The sequence below is a fragment of the Staurois parvus genome, unplaced genomic scaffold, assembly GCF_062004578.1.
Source record: "Staurois parvus isolate SC_StPar_1 unplaced genomic scaffold, SC_StPar_1.0 ptg000911l, whole genome shotgun sequence".
Lineage (NCBI taxonomy): Eukaryota > Metazoa > Chordata > Amphibia > Anura > Ranidae > Staurois > Staurois parvus.
This window is the reverse complement of record NW_028318707.1, coordinates 960,241-980,379: the sequence shown is the minus strand read 5'-3', so window position 1 is coordinate 980,379 and position 20,139 is coordinate 960,241. Positions and strand designations below refer to the sequence as shown.

Genomic DNA, 20,139 nt, shown 5'->3' with positions numbered 1-20,139 from the left:
CAAGAATTGTGATAGGCAGTCAGAAAGTAAAAGCTGCGTAAATTCCCACACACACATATCCCTCTCTCTATCTACACACATTATATATATATATTATATATATACACACGCACATATATACACACACACAAACATATATATATATATATATATCTCTATCTATCTACACACATTATATATATACACATATACACACACACACACACACACACACACACACACATAGACATAGACACACACACATATATACACACACGCAGAGCATAGTTTGTAGACGCTCTGTCACACAAACCAATTAATCAACATTCATTGGGATTTTTTTTTTTTTACTAAAAGATATGTAGCCGAATACATTTTGGCCTAAATTTATGACTAACTGAGTTTTAGATATTTTTTATAAATGAAAAGTAGAAAATATCGTGTTTTTTTTCCAAACTTCTTTTCATTTATATCACAAAAAAGAAAAAACCCAGTGGTGATAAAATACCACCAAAAAAAAAAAGCAAATTTTGTTTGGTACAGCATGCAATGACTGCACAATTACCATCTGGAATAGCACCGACTAGCAAAAAATGGCCTTGTCAGGAAGGGGGGGGGGGAACCTTCCGGCGCTGATGTGGTTAATACATTAACATGACACTGGTTTGGAAGACATACGCACTTTGACATGGGTAGGCTGCCGCTGACTTCCTTGGTTTTCCTTCCCTCCTCCACGGGTTTTAGGTTGAGCAGAGATGTGACTTCAGCATTTCCGTACCCCAAGAACGTGATGGCGCCCGTGCCATTCTCTTCGTCTATCTCCTCGATCTCAGCTTCGTACCACCTGTAAAGAGATCATGGCTGTAAGCATGTGAGTAATGGCCTGCAACACAGCATGGCGCCAACATCACACAGTGCAAATTAAGAGCCCAACTCCCCTTGTCTGTAGTTACCCAGCTACCACCAATGTGAATGTATACATCATGGCAAAACCTTTTTTTTTTTTAACACTTTCTGATGGAGCAGGGAAGGATTTCCATCCATTTTTTTTCTTTTGTTTCTTTTTGGGGAGATCTCCTTACTTCCTGTATGCTAAAACATTGTCATTTGGACAGGAAGAGAGGGTAAATTAATTGTGACTGACTGTGATCATGTTTTCACATGATTTTGCTTTATATTTGCTTTGTTTTATCCCTGCAGCTAAGACATTTATTTCAGGTTAGCCATGCAAAAGCAGCAAGAGGCCTAGCAGGGCAGAATACCTCATTTTTTTTCTCTGCTGAACATGTTCAGGTCTTGTCCTCCCCCCAGGCCTATACGTAAACAGTAAAATGGGGAGGCAGCCAACTGATGAGCTCATCTCTCCACTCCTTACTCCTATCAGCATGCCCTTTGTCATTACATGAGCACTGCAGAATTGACTGGTTACTTGTGCCGTGTCTCCCACTCCCAGTCTGAGCTCTGCTGTACTGTTACTGCAAAAGTCGGTTATCAGGTCAAATTCGGGTACTTACACTGCTTGCATTTACAAAATACATTTAGAGTAAAATCCCAGACTAAACCTAATCCGTTTTAATAATGATCCCTCACCCCCCCCCCCAACATCTATGATGACTAACCTGTGTAAGAAAGATGTATATACTTAGATATATTCAGGTCACATGATCTGGCTCCCCTTTGTCAGTCAGCGGCAGGTGCAGGGGAGAGCCCCAACAGTTGGACTACTTGAGCCTATGTTTGACATCACCACTCCAAGGCATTCCAAGCTGTGGTTGTGCGCTCTCTCCTCTCCCCTGCAGCCACCACTGACTGAAACGAAGATCACATGGCTGGACTGGAGCAGCCTGAAAATAGGTAAATATATACATCATTCTTACACAGGCTAGTCAGCATAGGTGAGAGGGAGAGGAGCAAGGTGGCATTTTTTGGACTAGTTACGTTTAGCCTGGAATTTGACTTTAAAGGATAGGTTCACCTTTTGCTAATAAATAATAAATGCACATTTTTTTGCAGGTAAAAAAAAAAAAAGTGCATTTATTATTTTTTGTTGCAAGAGCCTGTAAACCACTGCACCAGTGACCAGCAGATCGCTGGTGCCATGCAGGTCTTCTGCAGACCTGTCAGTATATCTACAGGATGTATGGGCAAGCAGCTATACTGACAGGAAGAAACAATGAACTACCACGGCACTCCACAGCGCCGTGGTATTTCATTGAGAACTACAAGCTAACAGGCCGTTCGGACTTGTAGTTTCTCATCCACAGAGAACTGTGAATGAGTGACACGGCTGGGCAGGAGGAGCCTCACATGGCCACGTTTTTTTTTTAAATTTTGACATCTAGCAGAAGATCACCCTATAGCTGACACAGTGAAGGTAGGTCTATTCGAGACATGTTTACCCTGAATATGAACTTCTCTTTTAAGATGAACCCTATCCTTTAAGGCAGTGGTTCTCAACCTTCCTAATGCCGCGACCCTTTAATACAGTTCCTCATGTTGTGGTGACCCCCAACCATAAAATTATTTACCCAGTAATTATAATTCATGAAGTGTCGTTTTACCTCCAATACTGCTGCTTTCAACACAGTAGCTGCTTTCTACACAGTAGCTGCTCTTTACACATTGGAAATATGTGTTTTCCAATGGTCTTAGGTGACCCCTGTGAAAGGGTCATTCGACCCCCAAAGGGGTCGCGACCCACAGGTTGAGAACCACTGCTTTAAGGTGAACTTATCCTTTAATGATATATTCACAATACCAGGGATGTATTCATATGTGTCCTTATCTGCAGAGAATGAAGATTATAAACTCTTAAAAACATGCAATTACCACATAAATGAGGTTCTGTAAAACTGTACAGCTGATGGAAGTCTCTCCTTTGCAAAAGTTAAAGCGGAGCTCCACCCAAAAGGGGAAGTTCTGCTTTAAGGACTGCTCCCCATTAAGGATTGGCATTTTTGGGGAGCGGGAAACCGAATTATTTGACGGGTACCCGCTCCCACTTCCGGTCCGATTGCCTAGGCGATTGGAAGCGGAAGGTGTCCTCCCTCCCACCCTGTAGACTTTTGGGACATGTGACAGGACCCAGAAGACTACAGGACCATTTACAAAGTGCAGCACTACTCGTGCATGCGCAGTGGGTACCTGGCTGTGAAGCTGAAAGCTTTCCACAGCCTGGTGCCAGGACGGCCGGTGAAACGGGCTGCGGGGGACACACCACGGGACCGAGGGACAGGTAAGTGGCTGTTTTTTAAAAGTCAGCAGCTTTTTGTAGCTGCTGACTTTTATTATTTGACAGGGTGAGTGGAACTCCGCTTTCAGCACGATAATTTGGTCAGCCTTCCCTTCAGTCTTGCACAGTTATACAGACTCCTCTCCTGACTGAAATGGCTTACTCTGATTTGGCTGCACACTGTGAGCTTCTCACAATGTGCATAAAAGCATCAGAGAAAGTCCGACAGAGCCTGCCTCATTTCCTGGCTAGAGGACATTCTGGCCTGCTTCTTTCATTCATTGGATTTCAGTTCTTTCATGGAAGCTTAGCATCACATGGAAGCATTACTTATGTTGCTCTGTTTGCAAAAGCAGCCTGCCTAGGTACACCCACTTCTCCAGAATGACATTCACTCATCAAGGCATTTTGGTATTTGCAATACCCTGCTCACTGCTATCACCTGACCTAGAGTTCTTGAGAGCAGTACTGAGGCTGTGATGGTTTCAAAAGCTATGAACAGTGCCCTTCTGGCCCCTCCCACCAGCCATGACCCGCCAGCATTGCATAGAGAAGCACAAAGACCCAGTGATATCATCACTAGATCAAAAAATCATTGATGAGGGCAGAGGTGGGACCAGGAAAGGCAAAAAAATAAGCAGATTAAACTTAGAGTGGTTCTAAAGGCTGGACATTTGTGTCTTAATGCATTCTCTGCATGAAGATAAAAAAATGTCCCATTACTTGTATCACACCCCTCACCCCCCCCCCGTAAACTTAACCGAGTCCGAGCTTGATCCAGCATTGTGTCTGCCTGCAGCAGCTCTTGCCTCTCTTTCTGCTCACAGAGGCAGCAGCGGGAACCATTTACTCCTGCTGCTGTCAATCAAATCCTGTGAGCAGAGAGTGGGCGGGCAGGGCTGAGCTGCACAGTGTGCGTCAATAAAATCACACAGCATGGCCTGGGAATGAGCCCGCAGGTACGCCCCAATAGTAAGTGATTTCCTATGGTGATGCATCAATAAGAGGAGGAGCCAAGAGCGCCCATGGGGGACCTAAGAGGAGGAGGAGGATGGGGACATTTTGTGCAATACTACTGCACAGAGAAGGTAGGTACTAACAGGCTCATTAATACAAAATAGGCTTTAGAAATGATTTAAACTTGAGAAAAAAAATATATATATAGGATGTCACAGCGAGTACCAATTGAAATGAATGTACAGTTTACCTGAAAGTATTTGCATGGAAGACATACCCTATATTGATGCATTTTGCAGATACCTCCTTTATAAATTGAGCAATAAAATCAACATTTCCACCAAGCAACAGTTGAGATTCTGTTCTCTGCATGCAAGGTACAGGGCTAACACAATGTTACAGCCCTGGACAGACCAAGCACATCTTACCGGCTCATAGCACATCATATGGTAAACCAATACTATGCAGCGTGCCACTTACTGTCCATCTTCCGTCCATACTGACATGCAACGATCCCCCACTTTCCAGACCTGGCTGCCGCCGGCAGAGGCGTGACCATCTGAATTTTCAGGGGTTTCCGAGGGTTGTGAGGCGAGAAGGTCTTTAGTCAATTCAATGACTTCCTGAAATTATAAAAAAAAAAGGAGACTGTGCAGATTTGTGGTTGAAATAAAGCTCAACAATCCACGCACTTCCAGATGGCAAGGAACCAGAAAACGAAGGGTGACCTGATGGTTCCTTTACAAATGAGAGGTCTGCTGATTGTCATTGACTCGTCTGTAAAGTGGCCCTTGCAGTAAAATTTCCACTTACGCTGTCCGGGTCCCCTTTACAAATCACTTACTGAAGGTGCGATATGTACCGCTACGAAAAGTTGGTAAGGTTTATATTTACCCCCAGGGTATGCAGGCAAGGATGACATCACACTCTTCTCAGCTAGATCCTGGGGAATACACAGCAGCCAATACCTCGCAAGAGCTCTTGCAATGGACTGGAAATCTTGCTGGAAAGATGGTGATGCCATGCAGAAGACATGAGTAAGGCAAGTACATGAGGCCAAATTTTTTTTGTACAGGTATAACTTACTTACACCAACTAATAATGGAGGAGGGGGCCCGGACAATTTGACCGGACTGCAATTTCCACTTTAAAAATCCTACATCCTTGAAAAAATGAAGCTCAAGATTTTTGCCAGCGATTCTTGTGGGGTAAATGATACTCCAAAGTATAGCCTTGCCAATCAACTTAACCACTTCAAATCCGGACACTTTTACCCCCTTCCAGTCCAGACCAATTTTCAGGTTTCAGCGCCATCACACTTTGAATGACAATAGCGCGGTCATGCAACACTGTACCCAAATGAATTTTTTAGAATTTTGTTTTGAGACAGATAAAACTTTATTTTGGTGGTATTTAGTCACCACTGGGATTTTTATTTTTTGCTATATAAATGAAAAAGTCCAAAAATTCTGAAAAAAATTTTTTGCAAATAAATAATCTTTCTTCATAAATCTTGGCCAAAATGTATTCATCTATCTTTTTATTAAAAAAAAAAAAATAACCCAAATTAGTTTATAGCCAAAAATTATAATTTTTCAAAATGTTGTTTTACATTTATATTTTATTTTTTATATTATTATTTATGGTTTTTTGTTTTGTTTTGTTTTGTTTTTTTAACATACTGTCACCCTAGCAGTACAGTGTCACCATAGTGACACAGTACTACTTGTGGGGGGTGATGATTTTTTTTTTTCTTTTTTTACACTGATTGCTTTTACACCCATAAAGGCTGTAAAAGTAATCAATTCTCCTTCTCTCTGGCTACATTCCTGCAGCCATTGAGAAATACTGTGAGAGCTGTGATTGGTCACAGCTTGTCACATGGTACAAGGCTGTTGTGAATAGCCCTGTACCATGTGACTTCTGTGATCATTCACAGATTTCACAAGTAGTAAACAATGATGTCAGGAAGTGACATAGTGAAGAAAAGAACCCCTTCTTGGTGGGCTGCAGACTGTGACCATGTTTCATGTCAAATCCGGACACTTTTACCCCCTTCCAGTCCAGACCAATTTTCAGGTTTCAGCGCCATCACACTTTGAATGACAATAGCGCGGTCATGCAACACTGTACCCATATGAATGTTTTAGCATTTTTTTGAGACAGATAAAACTTTAATTTGGTGGTATTTATTCATAACTGGGATTTTAAATTTTTTTGCTATATAATTGAAAAAGTACAAAGATTTTGAAAAAGTATTTTTCTTAAAATATTTGCAAATAAATAATCTTTCTTCATAAATCTGGGCCAAAAAGGATTCTTTTTTTTTTTTTTTTACTAAAAACGACCCAAATTAGTTTAGAACCAAAAATTAAAATGGTTTAAAATTCTTTAAGTTTTTAAATTATTTGTTTTTTTTGTTTTCTTTTTTTTTAACATACTGTCACCATGGTGACACTATACTACTTTGTGGGGGGTGATGAAGATTTTTCTTTCTTTTTTTACACTAATTGCTTTTATACCCATAAAGGCTGTAAAAGCAATCATTTCTCCTTCTCTCTGGCTGCATTCCTGCAGCCATTGAGAAATACTGTGCACGCAGTGATTGGTCACAGCTTGTCACATGGTACAAGGCTGTTTTGAATAGCCTTGTACCATGTGACCTCTGTGATCATTCACAGATTTCACAAGTAGTAAGCAATGATGTCAGAAGTGAAATCTTGTTTATTACTATTCATGTGATCACTGATTGGCCAATCAGTGATCACATGAATCGGGACCTCACACAGAGGTCCCGTACAGCGATCGGTTTTCCCGTACAGCGATCGCGGTGCCGCGCGCTCCCAGGCAATAGATGCAGGGAGACATTTAGAAACATCCACCCGCATCAGCAGTGCTCCCGTCCGGCCGTTTATCGACATGGGCTGGACAGGAAGAGGTTAATAACATTTTTAAACATTTCTTTATAGCCAGAAATGTCAGTTTTGGATAGAGTGGGGAAGAAAAAGAACCCCTGACGTTTGTATTACTGTGTCCCCAATAATAAGATTTAGGCCCTGCTCACACATGCGTACTTAAGTGCACATCCATGTGTAGGCCTGTTTTTTACCCACAAAGGAATGCACATGTGTTCTGTGCATCCGCATGTGGGCAGTCCCATTCTGTCATGTCTACTGGAATGCAGTGGCTGCACGGATACAGCTGCTGCTCCCAATTTTACATCCATGCAGGTGCGTGTCTCCAAAACGCAGATAGTGTGAGTTCAGGGACTTGCACCCACATGGATGTTAGACTCGGAGCAACAGCGCCCGCGCAGCTGATGCGTCCCGACAGACATGCATGGGACTGCCTGCATGCAGATGCATGGAACACCCATGCAGGCAAAATTGGCCCTTTGCACAAATGTATGTTTAAGCACACCAGTGTGAATGAAGCCATACCCTCTTAATTTCTTCTAGTGACCCCTGCCCCTGACAAAGGAAGCCTAAAATTTTACAGAGGTCACCGGAACTGGGGTGAGGGTAATGTTCCAATGGAGTCACATGTTCCAGTAACGGCTTAATAACAGGGGACCTCCCCAAACGTTGTTGAGATTTCCTATGACCTTCTGTTGCATCTTCAGGGCAAGAATTGAAACAAATCTCTTCAATGGGGCACAGACAGCATAAATAAATAAATAGACAGGAAAACTATCTATCCCTTTATTATCCACCGCTAAAAAAAAAAAAAATTACGGTATCTATACCGCCATTTGTAAACGCTATAACTTTCACGTAAATCAATTCATTTACACGTATTGGGATTTTTTTTTTAGCAAAGACAAGGCGCAGAATACATTTTTGCCTAAATTTATGATTACATTTGATTTTTTTTTTTTCACTGGCCATGTTTAACCGTTTCCATGCCGCCCTATAGTAGAGATACTGGTACAGGGTGGCATGGGTGTGCAAAATCACATATATATATATATATACGCGATTGGCGCTCCCACGGTTTTCGCGCCCCTCCCAGATAGTGTCAGATTGCCCGTCAGTACACCAGTCATCACATTTAACCCCTTGATTGCCACGAAGACGCTCATACACAACCTCCATTGCTAGTATAGTGTCTGAACAGATCAATATCTTTGATCAGATCAGCACTATACCAGTGCCCACATTAGTATAGTGTCCCCAAAAATGCAGCGTTAGTGCCCCGGCACCTGCGTTTAGCCCCTACACTTGCAGCCCCCCCCCCCCTCCTTTTCCCCCAGCAAGTGCAGTGTCAGTAGTCAAGTGCACACAAAACCGCAGTGTTCGCAGAATCAGGCCTGATCTCTGTTAGATCTCGTCAGTAAATTTTGATGACTCTCATATGCAGCAGAGTGCCAGTACTAGTGCCACACTACCTTTTGGTCAGCTGGTGAGCACCAGTGGCCTAGTACATCCTTGTTTTCACATACCAGCACTGCAGTATGACTTGGTGACGTGGCGAGTCCCATAAGTCCAGTACAAGCCGGTGCGGTGGCGAGCACAAGTATTGTCCCGCAGCCACCAAGAATTCGCACACAGGCCCGTAGAGCCCCTAGTATCCTTCCGGATGTGCTTGCAAATCCCGATTGGCAGCCCACAATTTCTGCAGCACCTGTACTTCCCCAATTCACTGTCCAACCCAGAATTCAGGTGGAAACAGCAAATTTAAATACTCCCCTTGATTTTTTGGAGCTGTTTTTCACGGAAGACCTGTATGCATTGATTGTGGCTCAAAGCAATTTATATGCGCAACAATTTATCGCCGCCAACCCAAATTCAAACCTTGCCAGACCATTCGCATGGAAACCCATTACGGTTTCTGCATTTAAAGTTTTATTGGGCCTTACCCTCAACATGGGCATTACTAAAAAAAAAATTGTAAATTGTAATGTAAAAAAATGTATTGGTCCACAGACCCAATTCATCATATGCCCGTGTTCTCTGCTGCCATGGCCGGGCTTAGATATGAGAGTATAATGTGTTTTGCATTTCAACGACAAAACATCCTGTCATCCTCGGGGTGACCCTGAATTTGATCGGCGCCACAAAATTCGGCCTCTCGTAAATCACCTTAACCAAAAATTTGCAGATGTCTATACTCCCCAGCAAAACATCTGCGTTGAGGAGTCCCTCATTAATTTTTTTGGCCACCTTGCATTCAAACAATTTCTCCCCAGCAAGCGTGCCAGATATGGGGTCAAAAAGTTTCACACATGTGGTATCCCTATACTCGGTAGAAGTAGCAGAATGTATTTTGGGGTGTAATTCCACATATACCCATGGCTTGTGTGAGCAATATATCATTTGAATGACAAATTTGTGTAATGGACTCAATATGCCTCTCAGCATATACCGTATATACTCGAGTATAAGCCGAGTTTTTCAGCACATTTTTTGTGCTGAAAAACGGCCCCCTCGGCCTATACTCGAGTCAACGTCTGCAGATGTCAGGGGGGGCGCGAGGCTCCGTCAAGGGGGGCGCGTACAGGGGTGGGCAGAGGGCTGCTGTCTCTTACCTGGCTCCCACGATGATCCATCCAGGAAGCGCTGCTCCTTCCGTCACTCCGGCCACTCCCTCACTCCTGCCGCTCGGCTCCGCCTCCTCACCGGTGATTGGCCGCCAGAACTGTAGCTCAGGAAAGGTACACAGGCGGCCAATCACGGGCGAGGAGGCAGAGCCGAGCGGACCCGCGAAAATCGAGTGAGGGAAAAGCCGGTAAGTGTGCAGTGCAGAGGTGCTGCTGCAACCACATATGCTGGCTCCAGCAGCACCATACTGCAACAGGAGTCAGCAAGTGTCATTGGTGTCAGTGGGAGGAATAGTGCCGCATCATTGGTGTCACTGATACTAATGATGGGGCATTATTCCTCCCACTGACACCAACGATGGGGCACTATTCCTCCCACTGACACCAACGATGGGGCACTATTCCTCCCACTGATACTAATGATAGGGCATTATTCCTCCCAGTGATACCAATGATGGGGCACTATTCCTCCCACTGACACCAATGATGGGACACTATTCCTCCCACTAATACCAATGATGGGGCACTATTCCTCCCACTGATACCAATGATGGGGCACTATTCCTCCCACTGACACCAATGATGGGGCACTATTCCTCCCACTGACACCAATGATGGGGCACTATTCCTCCCACTGACACCAATGATGGGACACTATTCCTCCCACTGATACCAATGATGGGGCACTATTCCTCCCACTGATACCAATGATGGGGCACTATTCCTCCCACTGATACCAATGATGGGGCACTATTCCTCCCACTGATACCAATGATGGGGCACTATTCCTCCCACTGATACCAATGATGGGGCACTATTCCTCCCACTGATACTAATGATGGGGCTTATACTCGAGTCAATAGTTTTTCCCAGTTTTTTGTGGTAAAATTAGGTACCTCGGCTTCGGGTCGGCTTATACTCGAGTATATACGGTAGTTTAGGGTGTCTACTTTCCAAAAAGGGGTCATTTGGGGGTGTTTGTACTGTCCTAGTATTTTAGCACCTCAAGAAATGTGATAGGTAGTCACAAAGTAAAAGCCGTGTAAATTCCATTATCTATACCATAGTTTGTGGACGCTATAACTTTCACACAAAGCAATAAATATACACTTACTGGGATTGTTATTTACCAAAAACATGGAGCAAAATACATTTTGACCTAAATTTATGACAAAATTTTAGTTTTTTGGATTTTTTTTATGACACAAAATGAGAAAATATCTTTTTTTTTTTCAAAATTTTCGGTCTTTTTTTGTTTATAGCGCGAAAAATAAAAAGGTGATCAAATACCACCGAAAGAAAGTTCTATTTGTGTGCAAAAAGGGACATAGATTTCATTTATGTACAGTATTGCATGACTGTAGCGCTGTATAAAACAAAATGGCGTAAATTGCAGTATCTATACCATAGTTTGTATTTTCACACAAAGCAATCAATATACACTTATTGGGATTTTTTTTTGCCAAAAACATGGAGCAGAATACATTTTGTTCTAAATTTATGACTAACTTTGAGTTTACTATATATTTTTTATAGCCGAAAGTAAAAAATATCGTTCTTCAAAGGTTTCGGTCTTTTTTTGTTTATAGCGTGAAAAAAAAACAAAAACGCACAGGTGATCAAATACCACCGAAAGAACGCTCTATTTGTGTGAAAAAAGGATGTAAATTTCGTTTGGGTGCAGCATTGCATGACCGCGCAATTATCAGGTGAAATAGTGCAGTGTCGAATAGCAAAAAAAGAGGCCTGGTCAGGAAGGGGGGGGGGGGGGGGGTAAATCCTCAGGAGGGCAAGTGGTTAAAGAGAAAAAGAAAAGGGTGATACATGCATGTATTCTAGATGGACTGAAAAACGTTTTTTTTTATTTTTCCAGACATACACGGATTATCAGTGCTTCTTGTACAGAGATAAACACAAGCAGAGGCTCTCACTATGGATGGTGTCCTGAAATACAGTAGTAAACAAAAAGGACAAACTGACAGAGTGCTGTTGGGTCGATAAGTAACTGTTTTGTTACTTTTTGGATGATCCAATGTGATTTATACAAAGGGATTATACCTTAATAGGCGCCATTGCGGCACACACTCACCGTTAAATCCTTTTGCAGTTTCAGCAGATCCTCATTGTCAGTATCGGCAGTTAGTGCCGCCTCCACCTGCTGGAGCTGGGCTTTGTATCCAGCCAACTGCTTTGCGAGCTCTTCAGCCATCTGTACAAATAAGAATTGATGAGTTTACTCCACGTTTTGTTAAGATTTTGTGTGCAAAGTGTTTGCTTTCAGTGCTGCAACTTCTATGTTGTAGTATTTAGCCCCAGCACCGTGCAATTCTGATACAGGCAGGCCCCGGAATACAAAAGAAGAGGTTATATAGGATTAGGGGCCGGTAAAAGCTCCATTAAAGCTGAACTCCAGGGTACTAGGTGTCATCCTAGACTCCAATCTGTCCTTTCAGCCCCAGATCCAATCGCTGACAAACTCATGTAGACTTCACCTCCGCAACATCTCCGAGATACGACCGTTCCTAACCTCTGAAACCACTAAGCAACTCATTCACTCCCTCATATCTCGCCTTGACTATTGTAACTCCCTCCTCATTGACCTACCTCATCGCAGGCTATCCCCTCTTCAGTCTATCATGAATACTGCTGCCAGACTCATTCACCTTACTAACTGCTCTGTATCTACCACCCCTCTCTGCCAATCCCTCCACTGGTCTCCATTCAGTGTCCTCCACCCCTCTCTGCCAATCCCTCCACTGGCCTCCACTGAGTGTCCTCCACCCCTCTCTGCTAATCCCTCCACTGGCCTCCATTCAGTGTCCTCCACCCCTCTCTGCCAATCCCTCCACTGGCCTCCATTCAGTGTCCTCCACCCCTCTCTGCCAATCCCTCCACTGGCCTCCACTGAGTGTCCTCCACCCCCTCTCTGCTAATCCCTCCCACTGGCCTCCATTCAGTGTCCTCCACCCCTCTCTGCCAATCCCTCCACTGGCCTCCATTCAGTGTCCTCCACCCCTCTCTGCCAATCCCTCCACTGGCCTCCATTCAGTGTCCTCCACCCCTCTCTGCCAATCCCTCCACTGGCCTCCATTCAGTGTCCTCCACCCCTCTCTGCTAATCCCTCCACTGGCCTCCATTCAGTGTCCTCCACCCCTCTCTGCCAATCCCTCCACTGGCCTCCATTCAGTGTCCTCCACCCCTCTCTACCAATCCCTCCACTGGTCTCCACTCAGTGTCCTCCACCCCTCTCCGCCAATCCCTCCACTGGCCTCCACTCAGTGTCCTCCACCCCTCTCTGCCAATCCCTCCACTGGCTTCCCATTGCCCAACGGATAAAATTCAAAACACTAACACTGACGTATAAAGCCATTTATAACTCTGCCCAATTAAATCACCGATCTTGTCTCTAAAGACCACCCAAACCGTACTCTCCGCTCCTCGCAAGACCTCCTACACTCTAGCTCCCTTATCTCCTCCTCCCATGCCCGTCTCCAGGATTTCTCAAGGGCTTCACCCATCCTCTGGAACTCCCTACCCTAATCTATCAGGCTATCGCCTACTCTGCTCACTTTTAGGCGCACTCTGAAAACCCATCTCTTCAGGGAAGCCTACCCCGACCCTAGCTAATACTGGAATCCTTTACTCCTCCTACCACTCCATCCCCCACAGCTAATTACCTCTTGTACCACTATCCCCTCCCTCCTAGATTGTAAGCTCCAAGGAGCAGGGCCCTCTAATCCCTCTTGTATTGAACTGTATTGTGACTGTACTGTCTCCCTCCATAATGTAAAGCACTGAGCAAACTGTCAGCGAGATAGAAGTCCTGTATAATAATAATAATTAGAAAGAAATCTATCCTTGCCATTAGCCTGGGGTCCCCCAACAGCACTTCAGGCTTCTTCCTATTGCCCAGTGCCCCCAAAGCAAGCCGTCTGCTATGGGGGCACTTGTGCGTGCTCGGTCCCGAGTCAGCTCTGCGTGTACACTGATCCACAGAGCGTGGCTCGGTCCCACCCCCTCCCCTCACTGGCTGAGACTGACAGCAGCAACTGCTGTCTCTGAGCCTATGAGGAGGGAGAGAACAAGGAGAGCCACTGCTCCCATGCAGGTCACTGGATTGAGATCGGGTTTAGGTACTGCAAGTATAAGGGGGGCCTGGGGAGGGGGGGGGGGGGAGATTAAGCTGCATACAGAAGGTTTTTTGTATCTTAATGCAGAGACTGCATTACAGCAGAGCTCCACCCAAAAGGGGATGTTCCTGCTTTAAGGGTTTGTCCCCCCGTTGAGGATTGGCACCTTTGAGAAGCGGGTACACGAATTTGACAGGTACCCACTCCCACCTCCACTGAGATCGCCTAAGGCGATCGGAAGCTAAAGTTGTCCTCCTCCCCCTCTCTCCCCGTAGTCTTCTGGGACATGTGACAGGTCATTACAAAGCACATGGGAAGATGCCGGAGAGAGAAGATAGTCGGTGAAACCAGAGGTGGTGAGGATAACGCTGGACCGAGGGACAGGTAAGTGTCTGTATTTTAAAAGTCAGCAGCTACAGTTCTTGTAGCTGCTGACTTTAATTTTTTGTCTTTTTTTTTTAATTCAATGGAACTCCGCTTTAAAGTGTTACTAAACCCCGGACCCCGCATTCACTATATCCGGTCTCCCCGGACCCCGCATTCACTATATCCGGTCTCCCCGGACCCCGCATTCACTATATCCGGTCTCCCCGGACCCCGCATTCACTATATCTGGTCTCCCCGGACCCTGCATTCACTATATCCGGTCTCCCCGGACCCTGCATTCACTATATCCGGTCTCCCCGGACCCCGCATTCACTATATCCGGTCTCCCCGGACCCCGCATTCACTATATCCGGTCTCCCCGGACCCCGCATTCACTATATCCGGTCTCCCCGGACCCCGCATTCCCTATATCCGGTCTCCCCGGACCCTGCATTCACTATATCCGGTCTCCCCGGACCCCGCATTCACTATATCCGGTCTCCCCGGACCCCGCATTCACTATATCCGGTCTCCCCGGACCCTGCATTCCCTATATCCGGTCTCCCCGGACCCTGCATTCCCTATATCCGGTCTCCCCGGACCCCGCATTCACTATATCCGGTCTCCCCGGACCCTGCATTCACTATATCCGGTCTCCCTGGACCCTGCATTCACTATATCCGGTCTCCCCGGACCCTGCATTCCCTATATCCGGTCTCCCCGGACCCTGCATTCACTATATCTGGTCTCCCCAGACCCTGCATTCACTATATCCACTCTCCCACAGTACACAGAACATGGAAATGCAATTATTTTAGTAAATATAAACTGCTAAATAGCTTTTCTCTTCAGCGGTTAGAGCAGTCTTGTGACTTCAGCACAGCACTGGTTAAAGCCTGTAGGAGGAATTTTCTTTCTGCTCTAGGAAGATGCAAAACCCCTGACCTCTGTCTGGACAGTGCTGACTGGCCCTGTGCTGATCACATGCACTCTCCAAAGAAGAAAAAAAACAAAAAAAACAAAACATCTGTAGCAATACACACTAAACTGAGCATGTGCAGAAGGGCTATGGGTTCAGTCTGTCTTTTCAGTGTGGACATCTGAACAAGAGAAGGGACAGAGAAGACAGGATCAAATGGCTTTTTTACACAATGTAGAGGATTAACCCCTTAGGTTCCACGTTGAGTATAACCAGCATACTTTCCTGCACCTACAGACTGATTGCACTGTTGGGGGTTTAGTAACACTTTAAGGTAAAAAAACACCTTCAGCTTTTACAACCATTTTAACTCAAATCCATCTACATCTGCTAGTCCATCTCAAGCCCGCCATGCATGGATCGAATCTCAGCCAGTTCAGCATTTGAACCATCTAGGGGCAGGCTGGCTGTCTGTACCGAAGATGATCTAATGTTGGAGAGATTCCATGGGGGGGAATCTAATGGCGGAGGGGTTCCATGGGGGTGGGGAGAATCTAACGGCGGGATTCTGCAGGGGGTGCGGTGGAATCTAACGGAGCGGAGGGATACCATGGGGGATCTAACGGTGGAGGGATTCCACTGGGGGGGAGGATCTAAGGGCGTTGGAGGGATGCCACGGGGGGGATCTAGCAGGGAAGGGATGTCACGGGGGGGGGGAATCTAGCGGAGGATGGATGCCACGGGGGGATCTAGCGGAGGAGGGATGCCACGGGGGGGGGGGGATCTAGCGGAGGAGGGATGCCACGGGGGGGGGGATCTAGCGGAGGAGGGATGCCACGGGGGGGGGGATCTAGCGGAGGAGGGATGCCACGGGGGGGGGGGGGATCTAGCGGAGGAGGGATGCCACGGGGGGGGGGGGATCTAGCGGAGGAGGGATGCCACGGGGGGGGATCTAGCGGAGGAGGGATGCCACGGGGGGGGGGATCTAGCGGAGGAGGGATGCCACGGGGGGGGGGATCTAGCGGAGGAGGGATGCCACGGGGGGGGGATCTAGCGGAGGAGGGATGCCACGGGGGGGGATCTAGCGGAGGAGGGATGCCACGGGGGGGGGGGATCTAGCGGAGGAGGGATGCCACGGGGGGGGGGGATCTAGCGGAGGAGGGATGCCACGGGGGGGGGGGGATCTAGCGGAGGAGGGATGCCACGGGGGGGGATCTAGCGGAGGAGGGATGCCACGGGGGGGGGATCTAGCGGAGGAGGGATGCCACGGGGGGGGGATCTAGCGGAGGAGGGATGCCACGGGGGGGGGGATCTAGCGGAGGAGGGATGCCACGGGGGGATCTAGCGGAGGAGGGATGCCACGGGGGGGGGTCTAGCGGAGGAGGGATGCCACGGGGGGGATCTAGCGGAGGAGGGATGCCACGGGGGGGATCTAGCGGAGGAGGGATGCCACGGGGGGGATCTAGCGGAGGAGGGATGCCACGGGAGGGAACTAGCGGAGGAGGGATGCCACGGGAGGGAACTAGCGGAGGAGGGATGCCACGGGAGGGAACTAGCGGAGGAGGGATGCCACGGGAGGGAACTAGCGGAAGAGGGATGCCACGGGAGGGGGGGAGCTAGCGGAAGAGGGATGCCACGGGAGGGGGGGGAGCTAGCGGAAGAGGGATGCCATGGGAGGGGGGGGAGCTAGCGGAAGAGGGATGCCACGGGAGGGGGGGAGCTAGCGGAAGAGGGATGCCACGGGAGGGGGGGAGCTAGCGGAAGAGGGATGCCACGGAAGGGGGGGAGCTAGCGGAAGAGGGATGCCACGAGTGATCTAGCAGAGGACGGATTCCACAGAGGGGATCTAGCCTGGTGGAGGAGGGAGACCACGGAGATCTTAGTTCAGGTGATGCCATATATAGGGCTGTTCTCCCACAGTGACATGAATGGTCCCGCGGAGGGATATGGTGACAAGTCCAGTGCTCACAGGCGGAGGGATATCGGTCAGGCCGGCTCTGTACCGGTGGTGATCCGTATAGTAATATTCATAGGCCGCAGAGGAAGCTGAGCTCTCCCCTCCCCCTACTCCCGCCTTTCTGTCCGCTCCCCCATCCACACAGAAAGACCCCTACACTGCCCGGAACATACAACACCCCCTTCCCTCACCCGCCCACACACTCACCGTCCCCGGAGCGCCTCTCTCCTCCACACTCAGAAAACCTCTACTCTCTTCTCGCGGTACTTCCCAATCTCGCGAGGCTGGGGAGGAGCCACTAGCAGGTTGACCTCACATGGGGACCGTTGCCATGGTCACAGGAATGAGGCCTGCTGCTGGAAGAGGTGGCTGAGTGTTAGGAGGAGGAGCTTGGACGTGAGGGAAGCGGAGGGGAAGGTATAAAATGCGGCACACGCTCCATTGTCCTGCCTACAGAGGGGAAGATATAAAGTGCGGCACACGCTTCATTGTCCTGCCTACAGAGGGGAAGATATAAAATGCGGCACACGCTCCATTGTCCAGCCTGTAGAGGGGAAGATATAAAGTGCGGCACACGCTTCATTGTCCAGCCTACAAATGGGGAACATATAAATGGAATGGAAACCTCATCAAAAGTGCATGAAAACAACATAAAAAATGCACCCCGCTTGTGGAAAGTTCTCAAGTCCCAGTTTACAGAATTGCATGACATAGGAAACCGCATTATATTCAATGGAGGCCGTCCAATCAATTCAGCACAGTGCAATTTTGGCAAAGGTTCCTGGTCGACTTCAGTGTCATTTCAGCCCCATAGACTTCTATGTTACCTCACAGAAGTCGCATCAGCAGAGATAAGAAGCATTCCTATGTTACTTTGATGGACCCAGTTTGTTTTTTTTAACCCTCACCTCTCCTCCCTGGTCATTCTTCATCCTTGAATTTTGATACAGCTGTGATTTTGGAGACTTCCTTAGAAAAATTGAAGGATCGAACCTTCCTTAGATTGATTGACCATTCCTTTGATCAATTGACCCTTCCTTCGACCGACGGAAGAGTTGGTCAATTAATCCATCGATCTTTCCTTCGATTGATCCTTCCTTCAATCAAACAATCCTTCTTTCCATTGGCTGATCGACAGACCCTTCCTTCAATCCATGGATCAATCAAAGGAAGGGTCATTGATCGAGCAAAGGAAAGGTTGGTCAGTCGATCGAAGGAAGGGTCGGTAGATTGATCAAAGGAAGGGTCAATTGATCAAGGAAGAGTCAGGTGAATGATTGAAGAAAGGGCCAGTAGATCAATAAAAGGAAGGGTCAGTCAGTCATTGGAAGGAAGGGTCGGTCAATCGATCGAAGGAAGGGTCGGTAGAGTGATCAAAGGAAGAGTCGGGAAGTTCGGTTTGCGGTTGAACATTCAAACTTACCAAAAGTTCAAATGAGAACTTTGTGCAGAGGGGACAATTCACTAAGCGGTATCTTATGTTGAGGGGAACCCCCACGCTAAAATATAAAAAAAAAATGGCGTGGGCCCCCCCCCCCCAAATTCATACCAGACCCTTGCCGGCAAGTCAGGAAAGGAGGGGGATGAGTAAGCACCCCCCCCTTCTGAACCATACCAGGCCACATGCCCTCAACATGGGGTGCTTTGGGGTAGGGGGCTTTGGGACAAGGGCCTCTTCCCCAAAACCATGGCCGGTGGCCCCCCAGATCCCGCCCCCCCCCCCAATGTGAATGAGTATTAAACCGGTACTCATTAAAATAAACATAAAAGTTTAGTGTAAAAAATGACAGGAGACAGTCTTCGACAAGTCCTTTATTAAAAACAAAAATTAAAAAAATGTCCCCTGAAGTAGATTCAATGTCAATACCAATCATGATGCCTGCCACCACTGCCAACCCAAAAAAAGAAAACATGCACAGTACACTGTGGGGCACGGCAGGCGAATAGCCCACCGAACACACGAGTAGCCGATGTTCGAGTCAAACTTTTATTTGAGTCAAACATAATGCCCAACACTAGTGTACATCAATAGAAACAAACAGCCCTGTAGTATAAAATGGCAAGACCCCGACCCCCCCCCCAAGCTAACTAACTGCTCAGTCCAATGTTAACTCTTCCCAGTGAAAACTGGAAGATCAGGGAAGCAGCACTGAGAGACCAGGAGCTAGCAGCCTGCTAGACTGCGAAAGGGAATTGTGTTTCACATTGGAGAGGAGTTTTACACTGACAACTTTCACATATACTGTAAAGTCTCGTAGAGCTTGTTGAGCTACCCACACAGTAGATACATTGTATCTCTCTCTGTCCTTTCAGAGAGAGGAAAAAAAATTTGTGTCAGTAGCATAATAATAATAAAAAAAAGCAAATTGCTCACTATGGTTTCTGGCCTGTACTACGGGTACAAACAACAGCTAACATACAGTTGCAAGAAAAAGTATGTGAACCCCTTGGGATTACATGGAGTTTTGCATGAATTGGGCATAAAATGTGCTCTGAACGTCATCTAAGTCACAACAATAGAAGAACACAGTCTGCTGAACATAATACTACACAAACATTAGATGTTGCCATGGTTTAATTGCACATAACATGTAAACATTCACAGTGCAGGGAGGAAAAAGTATGTGAACCTTTGGACTTAATAACTGGTTGACCCTCCTTTGGCAGCAATAACCTCAACCAAACGTTTCCTGTAGTTGCAGATCAGACCTGCACAACGTTCTGGAGTCATTTTGGACCACTCCTCTTCACAAAACCGTTTCAGTGTAGCAATAATCTTGGGATGTCTGGTGTGAATCGCACTCTTAAGGTCATGCCACAGCATTTCAATTGGGTTGAGGTCAGGACTCTGACTGGGCCACTCCAGAAGGCGTATTCTGTGCTGTTGCATTCTGTGCTTTGGGTCATTGTCCTGTTGCATCACCCATCCTCTGCGGAGCTTCAGTTGGTGGACAGATGGTCATACGTTTTCCTGCAAAATGTCTTGATAAACTCTGGAATTCATTTTCCCATCAATGACAACAATCTGTCCAGGCCCTGAGGCAGCAAAGCAGCCCCAAA

General features: G+C 46.9%; 1 protein-coding gene across 1 annotated transcript in view; it reads right to left on the bottom strand.

Annotated features, from left to right (window-relative positions):
• The window catches only part of SMNDC1 (survival motor neuron domain containing 1), a 37,773-nt gene extending 20,409 nt beyond the window's left edge, over window positions 1-17,364 (bottom strand). Inside the window, exons 1-4 of the mRNA XM_089656504.1 lie at window positions 17,287-17,364; window positions 11,797-11,916; window positions 4,649-4,791; window positions 662-823 (exon numbers count right to left, since the gene is read on the bottom strand). Of these exons, the coding sequence (XP_089512630.1) occupies window positions 662-823; window positions 4,649-4,791; window positions 11,797-11,916 (425 nt within the window). The 5' untranslated portion in view covers window positions 17,287-17,364. The remainder of the gene's footprint in view (window positions 1-661; window positions 824-4,648; window positions 4,792-11,796; window positions 11,917-17,286) is intronic.
• Window positions 17,365-20,139: the final 2,775 nt, after the last annotated feature.